Source organism: Leopardus geoffroyi, chromosome E2 (assembly GCF_018350155.1).
Source record: "Leopardus geoffroyi isolate Oge1 chromosome E2, O.geoffroyi_Oge1_pat1.0, whole genome shotgun sequence".
In the NCBI taxonomy this organism is placed as follows: Eukaryota; Metazoa; Chordata; class Mammalia; order Carnivora; family Felidae; genus Leopardus; species Leopardus geoffroyi.
In genome coordinates, this window is record NC_059335.1 from 3,160,813 (window position 1) to 3,177,793 (window position 16,981).

Sequence of the window (16,981 nt, forward strand, 5' to 3'; positions counted from 1 at the left end):
GTGAGCTCATCGCCGCCCCTTCTCCCCGTCCAGCACCCCCAGCAACAATTAATGTCAACTCAGGGAAAAGCAGAAGCCAGACAGAAGGAGGGGGGTGGTGTGCAGAGACGGACTGGAAAAGGCATCAGAGAGAGCGAGACCAGGCTTTATTAACAATCGGGTGTAAAAATCCAGATGGGTCTGGCCGCTCCTCTCGGCTCACCTTCCCGGGAGGGGCCCGCCTCAGGCAGCCCCGCGCCCACCCTGCGCCCACCCCGACCCTGCCCAGGCCTCTCTAAGCCGATGACCCTCCCCTGCAGAGGCTCTGCTCATCCCCTGCAGCCATCGCGCTCCACCCCGTTCCCAGGAGGGCTGTGTCCCCCATTTGGGGTGCCCCCGCCCCAAGTCTTAACCCACAGAGGCGGGCACGCTCGTCCGGCCTCCTCTCCTCCTCCCCGCACATCTCTCCCAGGCCCGTACCACAAAGGGGGCCGCCTTTGCGGACAGACCGAGATTTCTCGGTGCGCAAAAAACCCCCGCACAGGTTGACCTCTCTGAGAAGTTCACGGACTACACACAGACATCAGCCTGCAGCAGGGCGACTTGCCCTCTGCAGGCCTGTTTGTGGGCCCCCAGAGGGCTGGGGGTTCACACAGGGAGGACCTGCACACGGTGAGTGCTTGAGAAGTGATCTCCCTCCCGGCTGGCTCCGGTCACAGGTCCTTGCTGAACTCTCTTACAAGCGTGTAACCCATGCAGCCCCAGCTGCCCTCAGCCTGGTAGCCGCACCCCTCCAGCATCCCTGCCACGCCCCAAGCTGCCACAGCCACTGGGACCACGAGCCGGGCCCGGGGCTCCCCATGCCTCCCGCCCAGGCTCGAGCCCGGGACTCGGCAAAGGCCAGCAGCCGCCTGCCCACGCCTCGACGGCGGTGCCAGCGAGAGACGGAGAGGCGGGTGACCCGGGCCCCGTCCCCAGCACTGGAGCCTGGGGCCAGGGCCAGCACCCCACACACGTCACCCGAGCTGCGCACTGCCACCCACGGGCCCCCCAGGCCGCCTGGTGGGGGCAGTGAGCCCCATCGGGCCCGCAGGCCCAGCTTCATGGCCGCCACGGCCAGGAACACGGGCAGGAGAAGGGCCAGGGCGAAGGAGGCCAGGACGAAGCGCAGGCCACTGCTGGCCGCGGCCAGGAGGAGCAGGGCTGGTGGCCGTGTCAGGGCGTGCAAGGCCACGCGGTTCTCTGTGTCCTTCACGCCAGCCTGTGGGCAGAAGGAGCAGTCAGAGGAGGGAGGCCCGGTGGCAAGAGACACCAGGGAAAAAGAGAGGGAGCGGACAGTGCCGGGCACTGGGGGCAGGGGCCCCCAGATGGGCAAGGGCCCTGCAGCCAAGGAACAGGCAGGGGACAGGACACAATCTGCTCCCGGCACCCGGAGCGAGTGAGTGCATCAGGAGCTGTGGGGGACGCCCAGTTCAGGGGGGCTGCAGGTGTGAGGCTCAGGGAAGGCTGAGGCCTTGAACAGGACAGAGGACAGCCCAGTTCCGAGCAGGCGCAGGCGGCAGGACTGGGAGAGGGAAGAGATGCGGTCCCAGGCGGGGGCCCCAGGGCTCTGCTCTGCAGAGTGTGGGCAGGAGGACGGGCTCCGCGGGCTGGTGCAGGGCAGACTCAAAGTCTGAGACCAGGAGGCAATTGTGCCAGGGTCGCCCCACGGCCCTCCAGCTGTGAAAACCTTTCTGACCCTAAGGGTAGGAAGAAGGCACTAGAAAAAGGGACCGAGCCAAGAAGCCGCTTAGGAGGAAGAAATCCCTTCCCAGGAGTCCGGGCTGGCTCAGGCAGGTGGCTGAAGACGCCCCAATGCCGCCGCCGAGCCCCCCCCCCGCCCCCCACCTCGCGCCCGTTCTCACCTTCAGCATCTCCAGCACCAGGGGTTTCTCATCTTCCCTCATCTCCCGCACGGACAGGTGGCTGGGGGCCATGGCAGCCCCCAGGCTCCCGCGCCCCCGAAGGGAGCAGGCGTGCACCTGGTGAAAACAAGCAGGTCACTGAAGGGCACCTCTGGTCCCCACCGCGCCCCAGGGAAGGGGACCCGCAGCAGCGTGTCCCAGATCAGGACACTGGGAACGCTCGGGGCCCCCAAACGAGCGCAGCTCGGGATTCACCCTCCACCCAGCGACCTTTGTCAAGTCTCCCGGCCCCTCGCCCCCGCCCGCCGCGGTGCTCAATCGGTTCCCCCTAAACGCCCCGCGGACGTCAGCACCCTGCAAGCCGGGGCTCGCTCCCAGACTCAGGGACTGCCCTGGGGAGTCAGCGGAACACCGCCCCCCGCCCCAGCCAGGGCATGGACCCCGTTCCCTGTCCCACAGTCGTCCCCGACCCGCGCCGCAGGAGCAGGCCTGCAAGAACCTCTGCAGGTGGCTGCAATCTTCCCACTAGGTGTGGGGGCGGCAGGGTCGGGAAGGGGTCGCCTGCGGAAGTGACGTCAAGCTCGCGCACAGTGGGGGCGGGGCCTGCACTCGGCCTTAGCAACGGTTGCCAAGGGTCCTGGCAGGATTCTGCGCGGGGGGTTGCGGGGGGGGGGGGGGGGCGAGAGGGACCAGAGCTGGACGCGGCGACCCCGCCGGGGGTGGGGTAGGGGGCGGAGACAGGGGCAGCCGCAGGCGGGTCCCGGCGGGCAAGGTACTTACCCGGCCCGCAGAGGAGGAGCGCACGGTCTCTTCCCGACCTTCCCTGGTTGCCAAACAAGCGGAGAGCCGAGCGTGGGGGACGGGGGGCGGGGGAGGGGGGGCGGTGATGGGAGCGGATTAGTTCTCGTTGGCTCCGGGGCCTTCGAGGGAGGGGCCGCATCCTGGGCCCACCAGCTCCCAGAGAACCCGCCCCAGGAACCTCCACCCCAGCCCACCTGGGCTCTCTGGGAGGACCTTCGGGATAAGGACTCCCAGCCACCCATTTTTCAGATGAGGGGAGCGGTGGGGTGACTTACAGCGAACAAACAGAACCAGGATTCTAGACTCTAATGCTTCCCCACTATGGTGACCACTGCATCTTTTTACTTTCTTTTAATGTTTACTTGAGAGACAGACACAGAGACAGAGCGGAGGAGGGGCAGCGAGAGAGGGAGACACAGAATCTGAAGCAGGCTCCAGGCTGTGAGCTGTGAGCACAGAGCCCGATGCGGGATCGAACTCACCACCCGTGAGATCATGACCTGAGCCGAAGTCGGACGCCCAACCGACTGAGCCACCCAGGCGCCCCCCACTGCATCTTTTTAAAAGGATGAACTGAACCTCACATAGAAGTGGCTGGCCCCAAATCGCAGTCAGTCACCGGAGAGCCAGGAAGCAAAAGCTACAAGACTCTGAGCTCCCAAGCGGTGGCTGTGACCACGACATTCCCCCTCATCCCACCCATCGCCAAGAAAACAAAACACAGGGGAGGAGATTCTGGTCTTTATTAGCAAGCCCAGCCTGCAGCTCCCCTCCCCCCAGCCCAGCCCAAGCAGTGAGTCCGGGCCTCCGTGCGGGGCAAGAAGAGATACCAGTGGTTCTACTCAAAACGTGTGCACCAGCTGGACGGCGGGCAGAGTCTGGACAATCTGGATGGAGGGGAGGGCCTGCGGGGCCACGCCCCCAGGTGCAGTGCCGGTGGGTACCACTTGTACCATCTGGGAGGCGGGAGCCGTGGGGATGCCCACTGGGACAGAGGCTTGGCCAGGTGGGGGTGGGGCCAGCAGCTGCAGCGTGGCACCGCCTCCGCCACCACTGCTATTCTCCAGCAGTTCAGCGGCGGGAGCACTGCGGATGATGAGCAGTTTCTGTCCCGGCGGGCCAGGGGCAGGTGGCTCAGCCAGCCCAGGGGGTAGCGTCTCGACCTCCTGCACACACAGCTGGGTCTGCTCCCCATCTGCCCCGCTCAGTACCAGGACGCTCTGCAAGCCCTCGTCCGTCTGCAGCGTCTCAAAGAGCACATCCTGGACGACGCCAGTAGCGGCCTCACCGTCCCCTGGCTCCCCGGGGCCGGGACCGGCCAGCAAATCCTCGGCCGCACCGCTCTGAACCACCAGCAGATTGGGGGCCTCCGTGGTCACAGCTGCCCCGCTGGGATTGGACAGCTGGCCTGCCACAGGCTGGAGCTGGACCGTGGTCACCTCCTGGGCCGGCTGGAGCTGGACCGTGGTCACCTCCGGGGCCGGCTGGAGCTGGACCGTGGTCACTTCCGGGGCTGGCCGGAGGGGCTGGAGCTGGACCCCGCTCACTTCCTGTGCCCCTGCCTCCCCACCGCCCACATTCTGCAGGACGATGAGGCTCTGCCCTCCCCCGCTGGCCCCTGCGTTGCCCCCTCCCTGAACCCCTAGTCCCCCAGGACCTGGCAGCCACACGACTCCAGGCCCCTGCCCAGATTTCCCAGCTGCCCGTGGGCCCTGCCGGCCACGGCCGCTCCCCGCCGCAGTGCCCGAGGAGGGCAGCAGGATGAGCTTGGCAGGAGCGGGTGGGGGCGGGGGCGCGGGGGGCTGCACGCTGCTGGGGATGAGCTGGAGGCCCTGGGCGGTCTGCACCAGGAGAAACGTCTGGGAGTTGGGGGCTGCCTGACCCGGGGGCGGGGCCGGGGCCGGGCCCCCGGCCACCTCGAGGGAGAGCGTGGCCTGGAGGTGGGGGAGAACGTGGACGTCTTGGGTGGCAGACGGGGCCGGAGCCGCGGCCGGCGGGGCGGGGGGCTGCGAGCCGGCGGCGGGGGCCGCGGGGGCCGGGGCGTGCGTCCTCAGGTGCCGCTGCAGGTAGGCGGCCATGACAAAGCTGCGGCCGCAGATGGGGCAGGCGAAGGGGCGCTCGGCCGAGTGGGTGCGCTGGTGCAGCAGCAGGTTGGACGAGTGCGTGAAGGTCTTGGGGCAGAGCGGGCAGCGGAAGGGCCGCTCGCCCGTGTGCACGCGCTGGTGCTGCCGCAGGTTGGAGGTCTGCGCGAAGCTCTTGCCGCAGACGCCGCAGGCGTGCGGCCGCTCGCCCGTGTGCACGTGCCGGTGGCGCCGCAGGCACGACGTGTTGCGGAAGGCCTTGCCGCACTCCCCGCAGGCGTACGGCCGCTCGCCCGAGTGCAGCCGCAGGTGGTACTGGTAGTGCGACGACCACTTGAAGGTGAGGCCGCACTGGCCGCAGGTGAAGGCCCGCAGGCCGGTGTGTACGCGCTGGTGGATGGCGAGCAGCGACGAGCGCTTGAAGGCCTTGCCGCACTCGCCGCACTGGTAGGGCCGCTCGCCCGTGTGGTCCCGGAGGTGGTAGCGCAGCCCCGAGGAGCCCTTGAAGGCCTTGCCGCACTCGGCGCATTTGTAGGGCCGCTCGGCACAAGCCGGAGCGGGCGCGGGCGCCGGCGCGGCAGGGGCGGCGGCGGCGGCGGCGGCCGGGGCCAAGGGCTCCTGGGGGCAGGTGACCTCGGCGGCCTCCGCCTGGGGGGGTGGGCGCCCCGCGGCCGCCTCCTCCACGTGGCACTGCTGGTGCGCCAGGAGGCTGGCCAGCTGCGGGAAGGCGCCGTCGCAGCTGCCGCAGCGGAACGCCTGCCCACCGGCTGCCCCGTGGCTGTGCTGGTGGCGGGAGAGGCCGGCCACCGTCCGGAAGGACTTCCCGCACGGGAGGCAGGCGAAGCCCGGGGCGGCGGCGGCAGGCGGGGGCTGCGGCGGAGGGGCCGGCGGGGACCGCGAGGGCGGCGGGCGGGGCAGCGTCCGCCTTGGGCGCCGCGGTGGCCTGCCCGTCCCGGGGCGGCGTCGCCGCCTCGGGCCCCGGGCAGGGCTGGTGCTCCAAGAGCAGCTCCTCGCTGCCGAAGCCCAGCTCGCAGCCGTCGCAGCGGTACACCAGCTCCACCGTGGTCTCCGCCGCGGCCAGGAAGAGCTCGGGCACCACGGGCGGGGGCGCGGGGGGCGGGGGCGGCGCGGGCGCGTGCAGGTAGGCGTCGGACACCAAGACCTTGGCGCCGGGCTCGTGCTGCGGCGGGGCGGGGGCGGCGGCGGCCGCCCCGTGGGTGCGCTGGTGCAGCAGCAGGTTGGACGAGTGCGTGAAGGTCTTGGGGCAGAGCGGGCAGCGGAAGGGCCGCTCGCCCGTGTGCACGCGCTGGTGCTGCCGCAGGTTGGTGCTCTGGGTGAAGCTCTTGCCGCAGACGCCGCAGGTGTAGGGCCGCTCGCCCGTGTGCACGTGCCGGTGGCGCCGCAGGCTGGACGAGTTCTTGAAGGCCTTGGGGCAGTCGGGGCACGGGTAGGGCCGCTCGCCCGTGTGCTGCCGCAGGTGGTACTGGTAGTGCGACGACCACTTGAAGGCCAGGCCGCACTGGCCGCAGGTGAAGGCCCGCAGGCCGGTGTGCACGCTGCGGTGGATCTGCAGCAGCGACGAGCGCTTGAAGGCCTTGGGGCAGTCGGGGCACTGGTAGGGCCGCTCGCCCGTGTGGCCCCGCTGGTGGTAGAGCAGGGCCGAGGAGCCCTTGAAGGCCTTGGGGCACTCGGGGCACTTGTAGGGCCGCTCGCCGGTGTGCGTGCGCTGGTGGTGGAGGAGCCGGGACGACCACCGGAACGACTTGCCGCACTCCCCGCACTCGTACTGGGCCGTCGGGGCGGGGGCCGCGGGGCCCGGCTTCTCCGCCGGCCCCTCGGAGGTGGAGGCGGGCGCCATGTCCGCGTGGGAGCCGACCATCACACCTGGTGGGGGACTCGGCGTCAGGGGAAGGCGGGACCCCGCCCCACCTCCGCCCCGACACCGGTCCTCTCAACCTGGACGCACACGTTCGCCCCGGAAGCGGCAGAGGGTGCGTCCCCGGCCCACGCGCGCGGCAGGACGCCTCCCTTAGGATTAGGGCCCCCGGTGGCCCAGCGCTGCGCCAAAGCAAGACCTTAGGTGCTAACGCAGAAACTTCTGGCAACCTGGGAGGAGTGCTCACCGGCCACGGCATGCTGGTCATCCCCCCCCCCGCCAGGAGGCTGGACAAGTGTGAGAAGGCTGGGCGTGGTCTTTAGGAGGCCAAGCACGTCCTTTAGGGCCAAGCTCCTCCCCTCTAAAGACAGACACTGTGCCTGAGGATGGCCCGGGCTCTCTCTAGCACCCCGGCTTCTGATGCTTGCGCCCGCTCCCTCTGAGGAGCTCATCGGCCACCCTGCCTCAACGCCAGTTCCCGGCCACTGTAACTAGAGCCCCTTCAAGCATTCCACACGCCACCCCCCACCGCTGCTTGCCTATTTCCTCTCGCACATTAATCGAAAATCCCTAGACTCCACCAGATCCATAGCCACGCTGCACCCTCCACACCCATCCACCTCCTCGCTTCCTGCCTGCCTTCGGTCTCCCTTTAAAAAAAAAAAAAAAAAAATGTGTTTTTTTGTTTTTGTTTTTTTTTTTTAAGTAACTTCCACACCCAGCATGGGGCCCGAACTGACAACTCCGAGGCCAAGAGTCACATGCTTTACCACGGAGCCAGCCAGGCGCCCCTAGTCTGGGGCTCCCTCTGCACTCATGCCCACGAATCTCCAAGTTCCCGGCACTGCTCATACCTGCATTTTTCTAGTCCATTCACTCCCACCCGACAGGTGGTACTCAGACATGTTTCTGTTCCCCTCAAACCTCTCCTCTCCCCTCCTGCTTTTAGCAGGTGATCCTGCCATTGATCTGGTCACTGAAAACATAAATGCAATCAGAAGAGAATGTCGCCACATCCCAACCACTGTAGCGGTGATTCTCAAGGAGATCGACTCTCCCACCCCAGGGGACATCTGGCAGAGCCTGCAGACGCTAAGTTGTCACGACTGGAGGGGCCGGTGCTCCTGGCATCTAGCGAGGGGGGCACCAGGGATACTGGTCGACACCCTACAGTGCATGGGACGGCCCAGCACAGCAAAGAATGCTCCAGTCCCAAATGGCAGCAGGGCTGAGGCTGAGAATCCATGCACCACCTTCCCACCTGCCTGCCTCTGGCCCACGGACTCGACTTCCCACCTACTTTCCTCCTCTCCTGGACCGTTCCCATCTGGGTACCCACAAGCTGCACCTCCCTTAACAACCAACAGGGGCATCTGGGTGGCTCAGTTGGCAAGCACTGACTCTTGATTTTGGCTCAGGTCATGATCTCATGGTCCGTGGGTTTGAGCCCCAGGTCAGGCTCTGTGCTGACGGTTCAGAGACTGCTTGGGATTCTCTCTCTTCCTCTGCCCTCCCCTGCTCACGCTTTCTCTCAAAAATAAACTTAAAACCCTTCAGGGGCGCCTGGGTGGCTCAGTTGGTTAAGAGCTGATGATCTCGTGGTTTGTGGGTTTGAACCCCGCACAGGGCTCTGTGCTGACAGCTCAGAGCTTGGAGCCTGCTTCAGATTCTGTGTCTCCCTCTCTCCCTGCCCCTCCTCCACTCATGCTCTCTCCCTCTCTCTCTCAAAAACAAACATTAAAAAAATTAAAAATATAAAAAAAAAGCCTTCACCCCACTACTGCCTCTAGCTATGCCTTTATTTCTCCCCATCCCCTTTGCAGCAAAGCAACTCAAACGTGTGGTCAATACATGCTCTTTCCCATCTCAAACCCCACCACTCAGACCCTCCACTCCATTCATGGCCTCCCTGGTGCTAAATTCCACGGCCCCTCCTCAATCCCTACGGGGTCCCTCCCTCCTTAAGCCACTCTCCTCGCTTTCAGGCACTGGTTCCTTCTCGTCTCCCTGACTTGTGAATGTGGGAGAGCCCAGGGCTCTGCCGACCCTTGGACTCCTTCTTCATCCACACTCTGTCCCTGGGAGCCCTCACTCACCCTCAAGATCTCCGTCTAAACAGAAGGACTCCAAAATGCAGATCTGACACCTCTCCTCTGAACTCCAAACCCTGCTACAGTTGTCATAGGGACGCCCAGCAGACAACTCACACTTAACATGCCCCAAATCTCTTTTTCTTTTTTGCTCCTGCTTTCTCCCTTCTTCACCCACAATCTTCTCCATCCCTGAAAACCCCTCTATTCTTCCTCACCGCCCTCTCGTTCTCTCATCGTCTATGACCAATCCGTCAGCCGGTTCCCTTGTTCCAGCAGGGACATATTTGGAACCTGGCCACTTCTCTCCAAGCCCCTCATTGTCACCTTTGTCCAGGGCACCAACGTGTCCCTCCTGGACAGCTGCAACAGTCTCCCAAAACAGATCTCCCTGTTTCCACCCCTTTTCCTTTCCTACCTCTGGTATGTTCCCAACACAGAGGCTGCAGGGAACGTGCCACAAGCTTCTACAGCTCCCATTTCAGAGGAGATACATCTCATACATGCCCACAGCCTCCTCCCCTCCCTGACCTCCTCTAGCCTCTCAGACCCCCACACCATCTAGTCGGCGCCTGGAGCCCCTTCCCGACAGTGTCCTTGCTGACAGGTCGCTTCAGGGAGACATTCCCTGCACCGGACCTACATCTGCAACCCCTTCCAACACTCCCCGTTCTCTTTCCCCTCTTTCTGTTGTTCTCTCTAGCACTCAGCACCTTCTAACCTGCTTTTAAGCAGGGTTTCCCAACCTCAGCACTGTTGCGATCCGGGACTGGACCAGTGTCGAGGGACCAGTCCCAAGCACTGCACAGTGTTTAGCAGCACCCCTAGCCTCTCTCCTCTAAATGTTAGTGGCATCTCAATCACTGTTGCACCCCAGAGCCTAAAATAACGTCTGGCACAGAGTGAGCACACATCTTGAATGTAAAAGGGCTGGGCATCCCCTCTGGACAGGCTATAAAGATTCTCTTAAAAAAAAAAAAAAGATGAGTTAGCATCCTCGGGGCGACTGGGGGGGCTCAGTCGGTTGAGCGTCCAACTTCGGCTCAGGTCATGATCTTGCGTGAGTTTGCGCTCCATATGGGGCTCTGTGCTGACAGCTCCGAGTCTGGCGCCTGCTTCAAATTCTCTGTGTCCCTCTCTCTCTGCCCCTCCTCCGCTCACTCTCTGCGTCTCTCTCTCTCAAAAATAAATGTTTAAAAAAGTTAAAAAACAAACAAACAAGATGAACATCCTCTTTAAAATGTAAGCAAGTCCTTTAAGACACTAATTATCCCAGGAAGCTGCATGTGCCTTTCAGAAGGCCGAGCACGCCTTAAGACAGGAGCCATCGGCTCTCTGGAAGAGCTGGACCCATCTAGTCCAATAAAGAGCATCCCCTTCAAAAGGCCGGACCACACCCTTCCATCAGGCCGACTTCCCCTTTAAGAGGGTGCTCCATAGGGCACACCAATCTCCACCTTTGTTGAGCTAAGCTAGTGTCTGGTTGGAAGCCACAGGGACTCAGAGGCTCTTCCTTCAAAGTTTGGGGCACTGCCAGTGCTCCTTCGCGAGATAATCCTTCCTCAGAGAATAAAAAGCGGGAAGCTGCGGGGAACTGCAGAACCTGCCCCGCCCCTCTGAAAAGCAGCCCCTTGCCCTTTAAGAGGGCGGAGCCGGCCTAGTGGACAAAAATCGGAGGTGAAGTAGCTGCCTTCCCTTTAAGGCATCCCTTCCGGTTTCACGCTCCCCATTTCCCCAACGTCTCCGCCCTCCGGTCCCTCCCCCCACCCCCACCCCTCCGGTCTCTCACCTGCGGCCCCGACCCGGGGAATGAGCGGGAGAGACCTAGGGCCTTCCCGCAGGGGCCGACGGGAAGACGGGGCCCTGGCAGCGGCGGGAGAGGAGTGGGGGCGTGGGAGGGGGGCGGGGGCGCGCTCCCTCCCAACAGCCCCCGGCGCGAGGCACCCAACCTTTATCGGCAGCCTCTCGCGCACACAAACCCCGACGTCGCCGTCGGCGCGTCACGACGCCACGTGCGCCGAGGCCCCGCCCCACCCCTCCCGCTAGCCTGCGGCCGTCGCTCGCTCCCCGGCGCAGGCGGCGCACGGCATCGTGGGAGTTGTAGTCCTCCCCGGACCTGAACGGCCCGGTCTTTTCGGCTGTGTCCGAAGTCAGCCCAAGGCCCGGGAAGACCCGCCCGGAGGCGGGGTCTTACGTTCCCCGTTTTTTTTTTTACTGCCGATTCCCTCTCGTCTGTCCTAGAATCGCTCTCCAGCTGCGCGGTTGTCACACCCCACCCCCACCCCGCAGAGGTCCCACGTGCACGCAGTTCCCGGGAGTGCGCGGTTGTCCCCGGAAGCTGGACCCTGCTGTGCTTCCTCCTTGGAGGCCTGGGGGCCTAGGGAAACACCGAGTTGTCCCGGATCCCCGCTCCCTCCTTTCCAAGTCACCCCACCACGGCTTCAGCCTTGGTGACTTCTACATGTCACCCAACAGTCTCTCAGCCTTGACACTAGTGACGCTTGGGCCAGATTGTTCTTTGTTTTGAGGGCCGTCCTGTGCACCGTAGGGTGGTTAGCAGCGCCCCTGTCCCTGACCTCCACCTTCTTCTCTCCAGGGGATACCAGCCCCGTCCAACTAGATCAGGCATCTTATCCAGCCCAGTCCCTCTGAACCCCTCTCCCCAGCCTGGCCAGCCAGATGAACCATTCATCCCAGAGGACAGAGCTGGGAGTGGGGACTGCAGCCTTTGAAGGCAGCCCAAACCTACCTGACCCTTCCCAGGGACCTAGGCTATTACTCGTGCCCCAAAGGCCTGTGTGCATGGGGGGTTGTCCCTCTCTATCCCCATCCTAAAGCTGTCAGCCAAAAAAAAAGTTGATAAGGGTGACACATACACACACTTCCAGAGAAAGGCAGCCCCACCCTCACTGGTAGTCAAAGGAGAAGAGAAACCCTGGAAGTAAGTGGGGAACCTGGACCTTTCCCTCTTCCTCACACTAGACGCCCCCCCCCACCCCCCACCCAACCCTGCCAGCCATACTGTGGGCGGTGGGAGGTGTGTCCTGGGCTTCTGGGGAACAGTCCAGCTCCAAGGTGGCCCAACAAGGACCAGAGTCTTTTTGATCACAGGGTGGGGAAGGGCTCAGGCCCCACTCGCTGTGCCCGCACCAATGCTCCTGGTCCCCACATGCTTAAGCCCTCCAACCCACATCCCTTCCCTCTGGAAGGAGAAGGTGTGTGGTGTTGGGCTGAGTGGACACTGGACCGTGGTTTGGGCCATTCAGTCCGTTGCCTTGGTAATGGCGCCACCTGCGCTTAGAGAGGAGAGGATTAGGGGCTGGGGTGGGAGGTGTCCTGGAGCACCGGTCTCCCCCTGACGCACAACAGGAGGTATCTGGACCAAAGACAGGATTCCCAGGGCCAAAGACTAAAAGTAAAATATCCATTTTCACCCTAGTGCAGGAAGAGAGCAGAGATGCACTTTAAGCAGGCGGGCTGGGGTGTAGGCAGGAGCCAAGAGGGCTGGCCTGTTTCTCCCACAGACTAAGGATGCTCCTTTCTGACATCTTTTGTGGCTCCCATGGGTGCCCAGCCCGCCCTGCCCGAATGGGCCTCTTTCCAGGGAAGGGGTGTGATCCTCACTTCAATGCGGGGGGGGGGGGGGGCGGTGAGAGAGGAGGGGGTGGCAAATAGAGGCCCTCTAAAGTCTCTTGGCCAGACACAGGACCAGGAAGTGATATACATCCTATATGCAGGAAGTGATGAAACATCCTATAGCCAGGAAGTGATTCCTGTAACCCGGAAGTGATTTACTGAGAGTGTCTCCAGCCCCAGAGTCTACCCCCCCCACCCCCAATCCAAGCCCTATCTGGCAGGTCCCCACGTTCATGGTCATGGCCCAGCGCATGGGAGCCAGAGGAGCCTCCCCGCCCATCCCTGGGGGAACCAGGGCTGACACCAGGTCACACAGTCCCATCTGTACCTAGAAAACAGATTCCTGGGGTGCCTGGGTGGCTCAGTCAGTTAAGCGCCTGACTGCGGGTTTCGGCTCAGGTCATGATCTCACGGTTTGGTGAGTTCCAGCCCCGCACCAGGCTCTGCGCTGGCAGTGCGGGGGCCCTGCTTGGGAATCTCTGTCTCCCTCTCTCTGCCCCTCCCCCACTCGCGCTGTCCGTGTCTTCTCTCAAAATAAACAAATAAACTTAAAAAAAATAAAAGTAAAAAGGAAAGAAAACAGATTCATCTGTTTTAAGTACAGAAATGTGGCCGGAGACAGATACACACTAACTGCCCTCCCCAGGAGTGGCCGCCACTTTCCGTGATGATCCCCAATGACCCATGTCCTTGTACACCAAGTGCCTTTTCTTCAGGTGGCCTGCGGACATGATGGATGGCACTCCTGCGATAGGTTATGTGATTTGGCAAAGGTGAAGGGATTTTGGCAAGTGCCATCAAGGCTCCCCATCAGCTGATGTTAATCAAAAGGAAATGGAATGATTAATCTTACGCGTCCACCAACTGAACCACAGGATGCCCAGGTACCGGGTGAAACACGATTTCTGGGCGTGTCTGCCCAGGTGTTTCCGGAAGAGATTAGCATTTGCATAAGTAGACTGAGTAAAGCCAACGGCCCTCCCCAGGGTGGGCGGGCATCACCCAATCCACGGGGGTCCTGACTAGAACAAAAGGGCGGAAGGTTGGATTCCCTCTCTACGTGACTGAGCTGGAACGTTGATCTTTGCCGGCCCTCTGCGCTTCTGGTTCTCAGACCTTCAGACCCACCCTGGGATCCACACCATGGACTGTCTGGTTCTTAAGACTTGGAACCACACCACTGGCTTTCCTGGGCTCCAGCACACTGGTGGCAGATCATGGGACTTCTCAGCCTCCATAATGGCACAAGCCAATACCTTATAGTAAATCTCTTTATATATAAAATATATATAACATCTCTGTGTGTCTCTGACTGTATGTATAGATAGAATAGATACAGATAGCTGTAGATATAGCTATCGATGATATAGATACAGGTAGATATGGGTCCTATTAGTTTTGCTTCCCCGAAGAACCCTAACACGGGAAGGTTGTTCTGGGTGGGCCTGATATAATCAGGCAAGCTTTTTAAAACTGGGTCTAGAAGTCAGAGATGCGAAACATCAGTGATTTTCCTGCTGGCCTTGAAGCCATCCACCTCCACGAATTCTATAGATGTGAGGAAATGAATACTTCCATGTGAGCCTAGAGGAGGACCCGAACCCCGGATGAGACTGCAGCCCCCGCCTACATCTTGATTGCAGCCTCGAGAGGCCCTGAGCAGAGGACCCAGTGAGCCGTGGTGCCTGGACTCCTGACCCATGCAAACTGGGAGAAAATTAGTATACGCTGTTTCACGCCATGGGATTTGTGGGGGTTTGTTACACAGCATAGATAACGAGTACACTTCTGTGTTACTTTGCTAAGGCCACCCTAACCAAGTCCCACAGGCTGGGTGGCTTAAGCAACAGAAATTTATTTTCTTACATTTCCAGAGACTAGAAGTCCAAGATCAAGGTGTGGGCAGGGTTGGTTTCTCCTGAGGCCTCTGTCCTTGGCTTGTAGACATCTGTCTCCTCGTGTCTTCACATGGTCTACCTCTACCTGTCTGTATCCAAATCTCCTCGTCTTTTTTTTTTTATTATTTTTATTAATGTTTATTTATTTTTGAGACAGAGAGCATGAACAGGGGAGGGGCAGAGAGAGAGGGAGACGCAGAATCCGAAACGGGCTCCAGGCTCTGAGCTGTCAGCACAGAGCCCGATGCGGGGCTCGAACTCACGGACTGTGAGATCATGACCTGAGCCGAAGTCGGACACTTAACCGACTGAGCCACCCAGGCGCCCCCAAATCTCCTCTTCTTATAAGGACACCAGGCAAATTGGATTAGCTCAGACATATGACTTCATTTTAACTTAATCACCTCTTTAAAGACCTTATTTCTGGGGCACCTGGGTGGCTCAGTTGGTTAAGTGTCCGACTTCGGCTCAGGTCATGATCTCACAGTCTGTGAGTTCGAGCCCCGCGTCCGGCTCTGTGCTGACAGCTCGGAGCCTGGAGCCTGCTTCAGATTCTGTCTCCCTCTCTCCCTGCCCCTCCCCGCCTCTCTCTCTCAAAAAATAAACATTTTTTTAAAAATAAAGACCTTATTTATGAACACAGTCACATTTTGAGATATGGGGGTTAGGACTTCAACGGATGAATTTGGGGAGACACAATTTAGCCCATAACATCCCTCTTCTCAGAAGAAAACATGGGAAATAAATATAATAGTGTTGGCCTCTCAGAGTTCTGGTTTGGAAACACCAGGAACCTGCCACCTGTGCATTTTCACAATAAATTTTAAGGGACCCAGAGTCCCTCTGGGACTAGGTGGAGAGGTGGGAGATGAGCACAATGGGGGCAAGGACAGACAAGTTTTGCCTGGGCTCCTGGCCTGGCCCTGACATCTCAGCTTCTCGCTTCCCCCTCCTCATATTAGAGGGGGGGTTTAGGAGTTGGGTCTCCACGTTCTAGGTGTAAAGACAGCAAAGGAAGTTTGGGGCAGGGCCCTGAGGTCTCGACGCTACCCCTACATCGAACTCAGCACGGCCCTCATCACTCTTCCCTTCAAAACCCAACTCCTACTTGGCCTACAAAGCCCTTCAGGTCTGGCCCCTGTCCCCTTCTCTGACTTCACCTCCTCCTATCCTTCCCTCTCTCTCACCTCATTCAAGCTTGCTCCTGCCTCAGGGCCTTTGCATGCCCTGTGCCCTTTGCCTGGGAAGCTCCCGGCTGCCCCCTCTTCCGCTCAGGTTGCAGGACAATTGTCACCTTCTCAGAGAGGGCTTCTCCGTCTGAAGCAGGATGCTTCCCCCATCCAGCATCCAACTTACTGTCCAGCACACCCTGAACCGGTCTTTTCTTGTTTGTCAGCATCTCACTCCCAGACTCCTCCAGGGACAGACTGTGCTAGTCTCGCTCACTGCTACATCCTCGGTCTACTGTAGGTGCTCGATAAATGTTTATGAAATAACCCGCCTCGAATTGCAAGGGCTGGGACGAGGGGAAGGGAGCCTGTGTATATACCTTGTGATAGCGGGAAGGGCGGGTCCTCAACAAACATCAGATGAAGCCAGTCCCCAGCTGTGGGTGACTCTTATCCGCCACCAGAGAAGAGGAGAGGGGCCCAAGGGTGAGGGTGAGGCTGCTTCCGCACGGCCTCCCGGCCCTGCCTGGGATGTTGGCGCCCCCTGGTGGCGCGTCCCCAGGCCAGAGCCAGAACGGCCAGTGGCCCTACGTGTGTTCCCGACCCTGCCCGTCGGTGGGACAGGGCTGGCTAGCAGATGTCGCCCTCGGCTCCTGGGGGCATGGGTGCAAGCCCGCTCCTGGAGGTGGGCTAGCAAAGGTCGGGCCCCCGCCACGCAGTGGCGGCCCGTCCTTGAGCCTGAGCCCTGACCTCCAATTCTCCAGAGACCCGGGGGTCCACTCCCTTAACAGCCCCTTGCCAAGCGACCTTCTGCGTTCCCCGCGGGGCCTGAAAGTAACAGGACGGGAAAGCTTCCAGGCGATTCCACAACACCACACACGCGTCCAGGCTGTGCGTACACAGGCAAACACACACACACGACTTGCCCAGGCCAAGACAGAGACTGAGGAGGGAGGCCAAGCGGCCGCCCGCTGCTGGCACAGCCTGCCTGCCAGGAGCCCTGCGCTGACCCCCTGCTGCTGGCCCTGCAGCAGACAGACCTGCCGGGCAAACACACGGTGTCGGGCCCACATTGAGCCACCTCCGGGTCCCGGCTCTGCCACTTAACTCGCAGCGTGAGCTTGGAGAAGTCTCGGGCGCCTCTGGCAGCCGGAAAAGTCACGGGGTTGGGGGGGGGGGTGTGGATTCTCCCTCCGCCGCCTCCAGATGGAACACCTTGATTTCAGCTCCTAAGAGCCGCCTCGGACTTCTGACCTCCAGAAGTGCAAGACAATCAGTGCACGTGGTTATGAGGCACTGGGTGTGTGTGAGTGTGTAGCCACAGGTGACCCGCACGCCCCCCAACGCGAACCTTCTGCGCGGCCCCCTCACAACAAGCTCCGCAGCACCTATCCCCACACCAGCCCGGACCAGGGTCCCCCCCCCCCCCCCGACTCCGGCCAGCGCCCTTCCAGAGACAAGAGGATCCCTTCCCACCCCTACCCCCCCCCCCCGCCGGAGCCAGCCTCTCCACTCCGCCATGCCCCAGTCTGTTCTCTGCCTCCCCG

General features: G+C 61.6%; 2 protein-coding genes across 2 annotated transcripts; both read right to left on the reverse strand.

The window, feature by feature from the left end:
* Window positions 1-124: 124 nt before the first annotated feature.
* Window positions 125-2,779, reverse strand: NAT14 (N-acetyltransferase 14 (putative)). The gene is given in 4 exon segments (XM_045441434.1): window positions 125-841; window positions 844-1,240; window positions 1,884-2,000; window positions 2,664-2,779. Coding segments are annotated over 3 exon segments (618 nt in total). The 5' UTR covers window positions 1,956-2,000; window positions 2,664-2,779; the 3' UTR covers window positions 125-692.
* A 633-nt stretch (window positions 2,780-3,412) lies between these two features.
* ZNF628 (zinc finger protein 628) lies at window positions 3,413-10,730 on the reverse strand. The gene is given in 4 exon segments (XM_045441435.1): window positions 3,413-5,674; window positions 5,676-6,649; window positions 6,889-7,002; window positions 10,521-10,730. Coding segments are annotated over 2 exon segments (3,117 nt in total). The 5' UTR covers window positions 6,645-6,649; window positions 6,889-7,002; window positions 10,521-10,730; the 3' UTR covers window positions 3,413-3,526.
* Window positions 10,731-16,981: the final 6,251 nt, after the last annotated feature.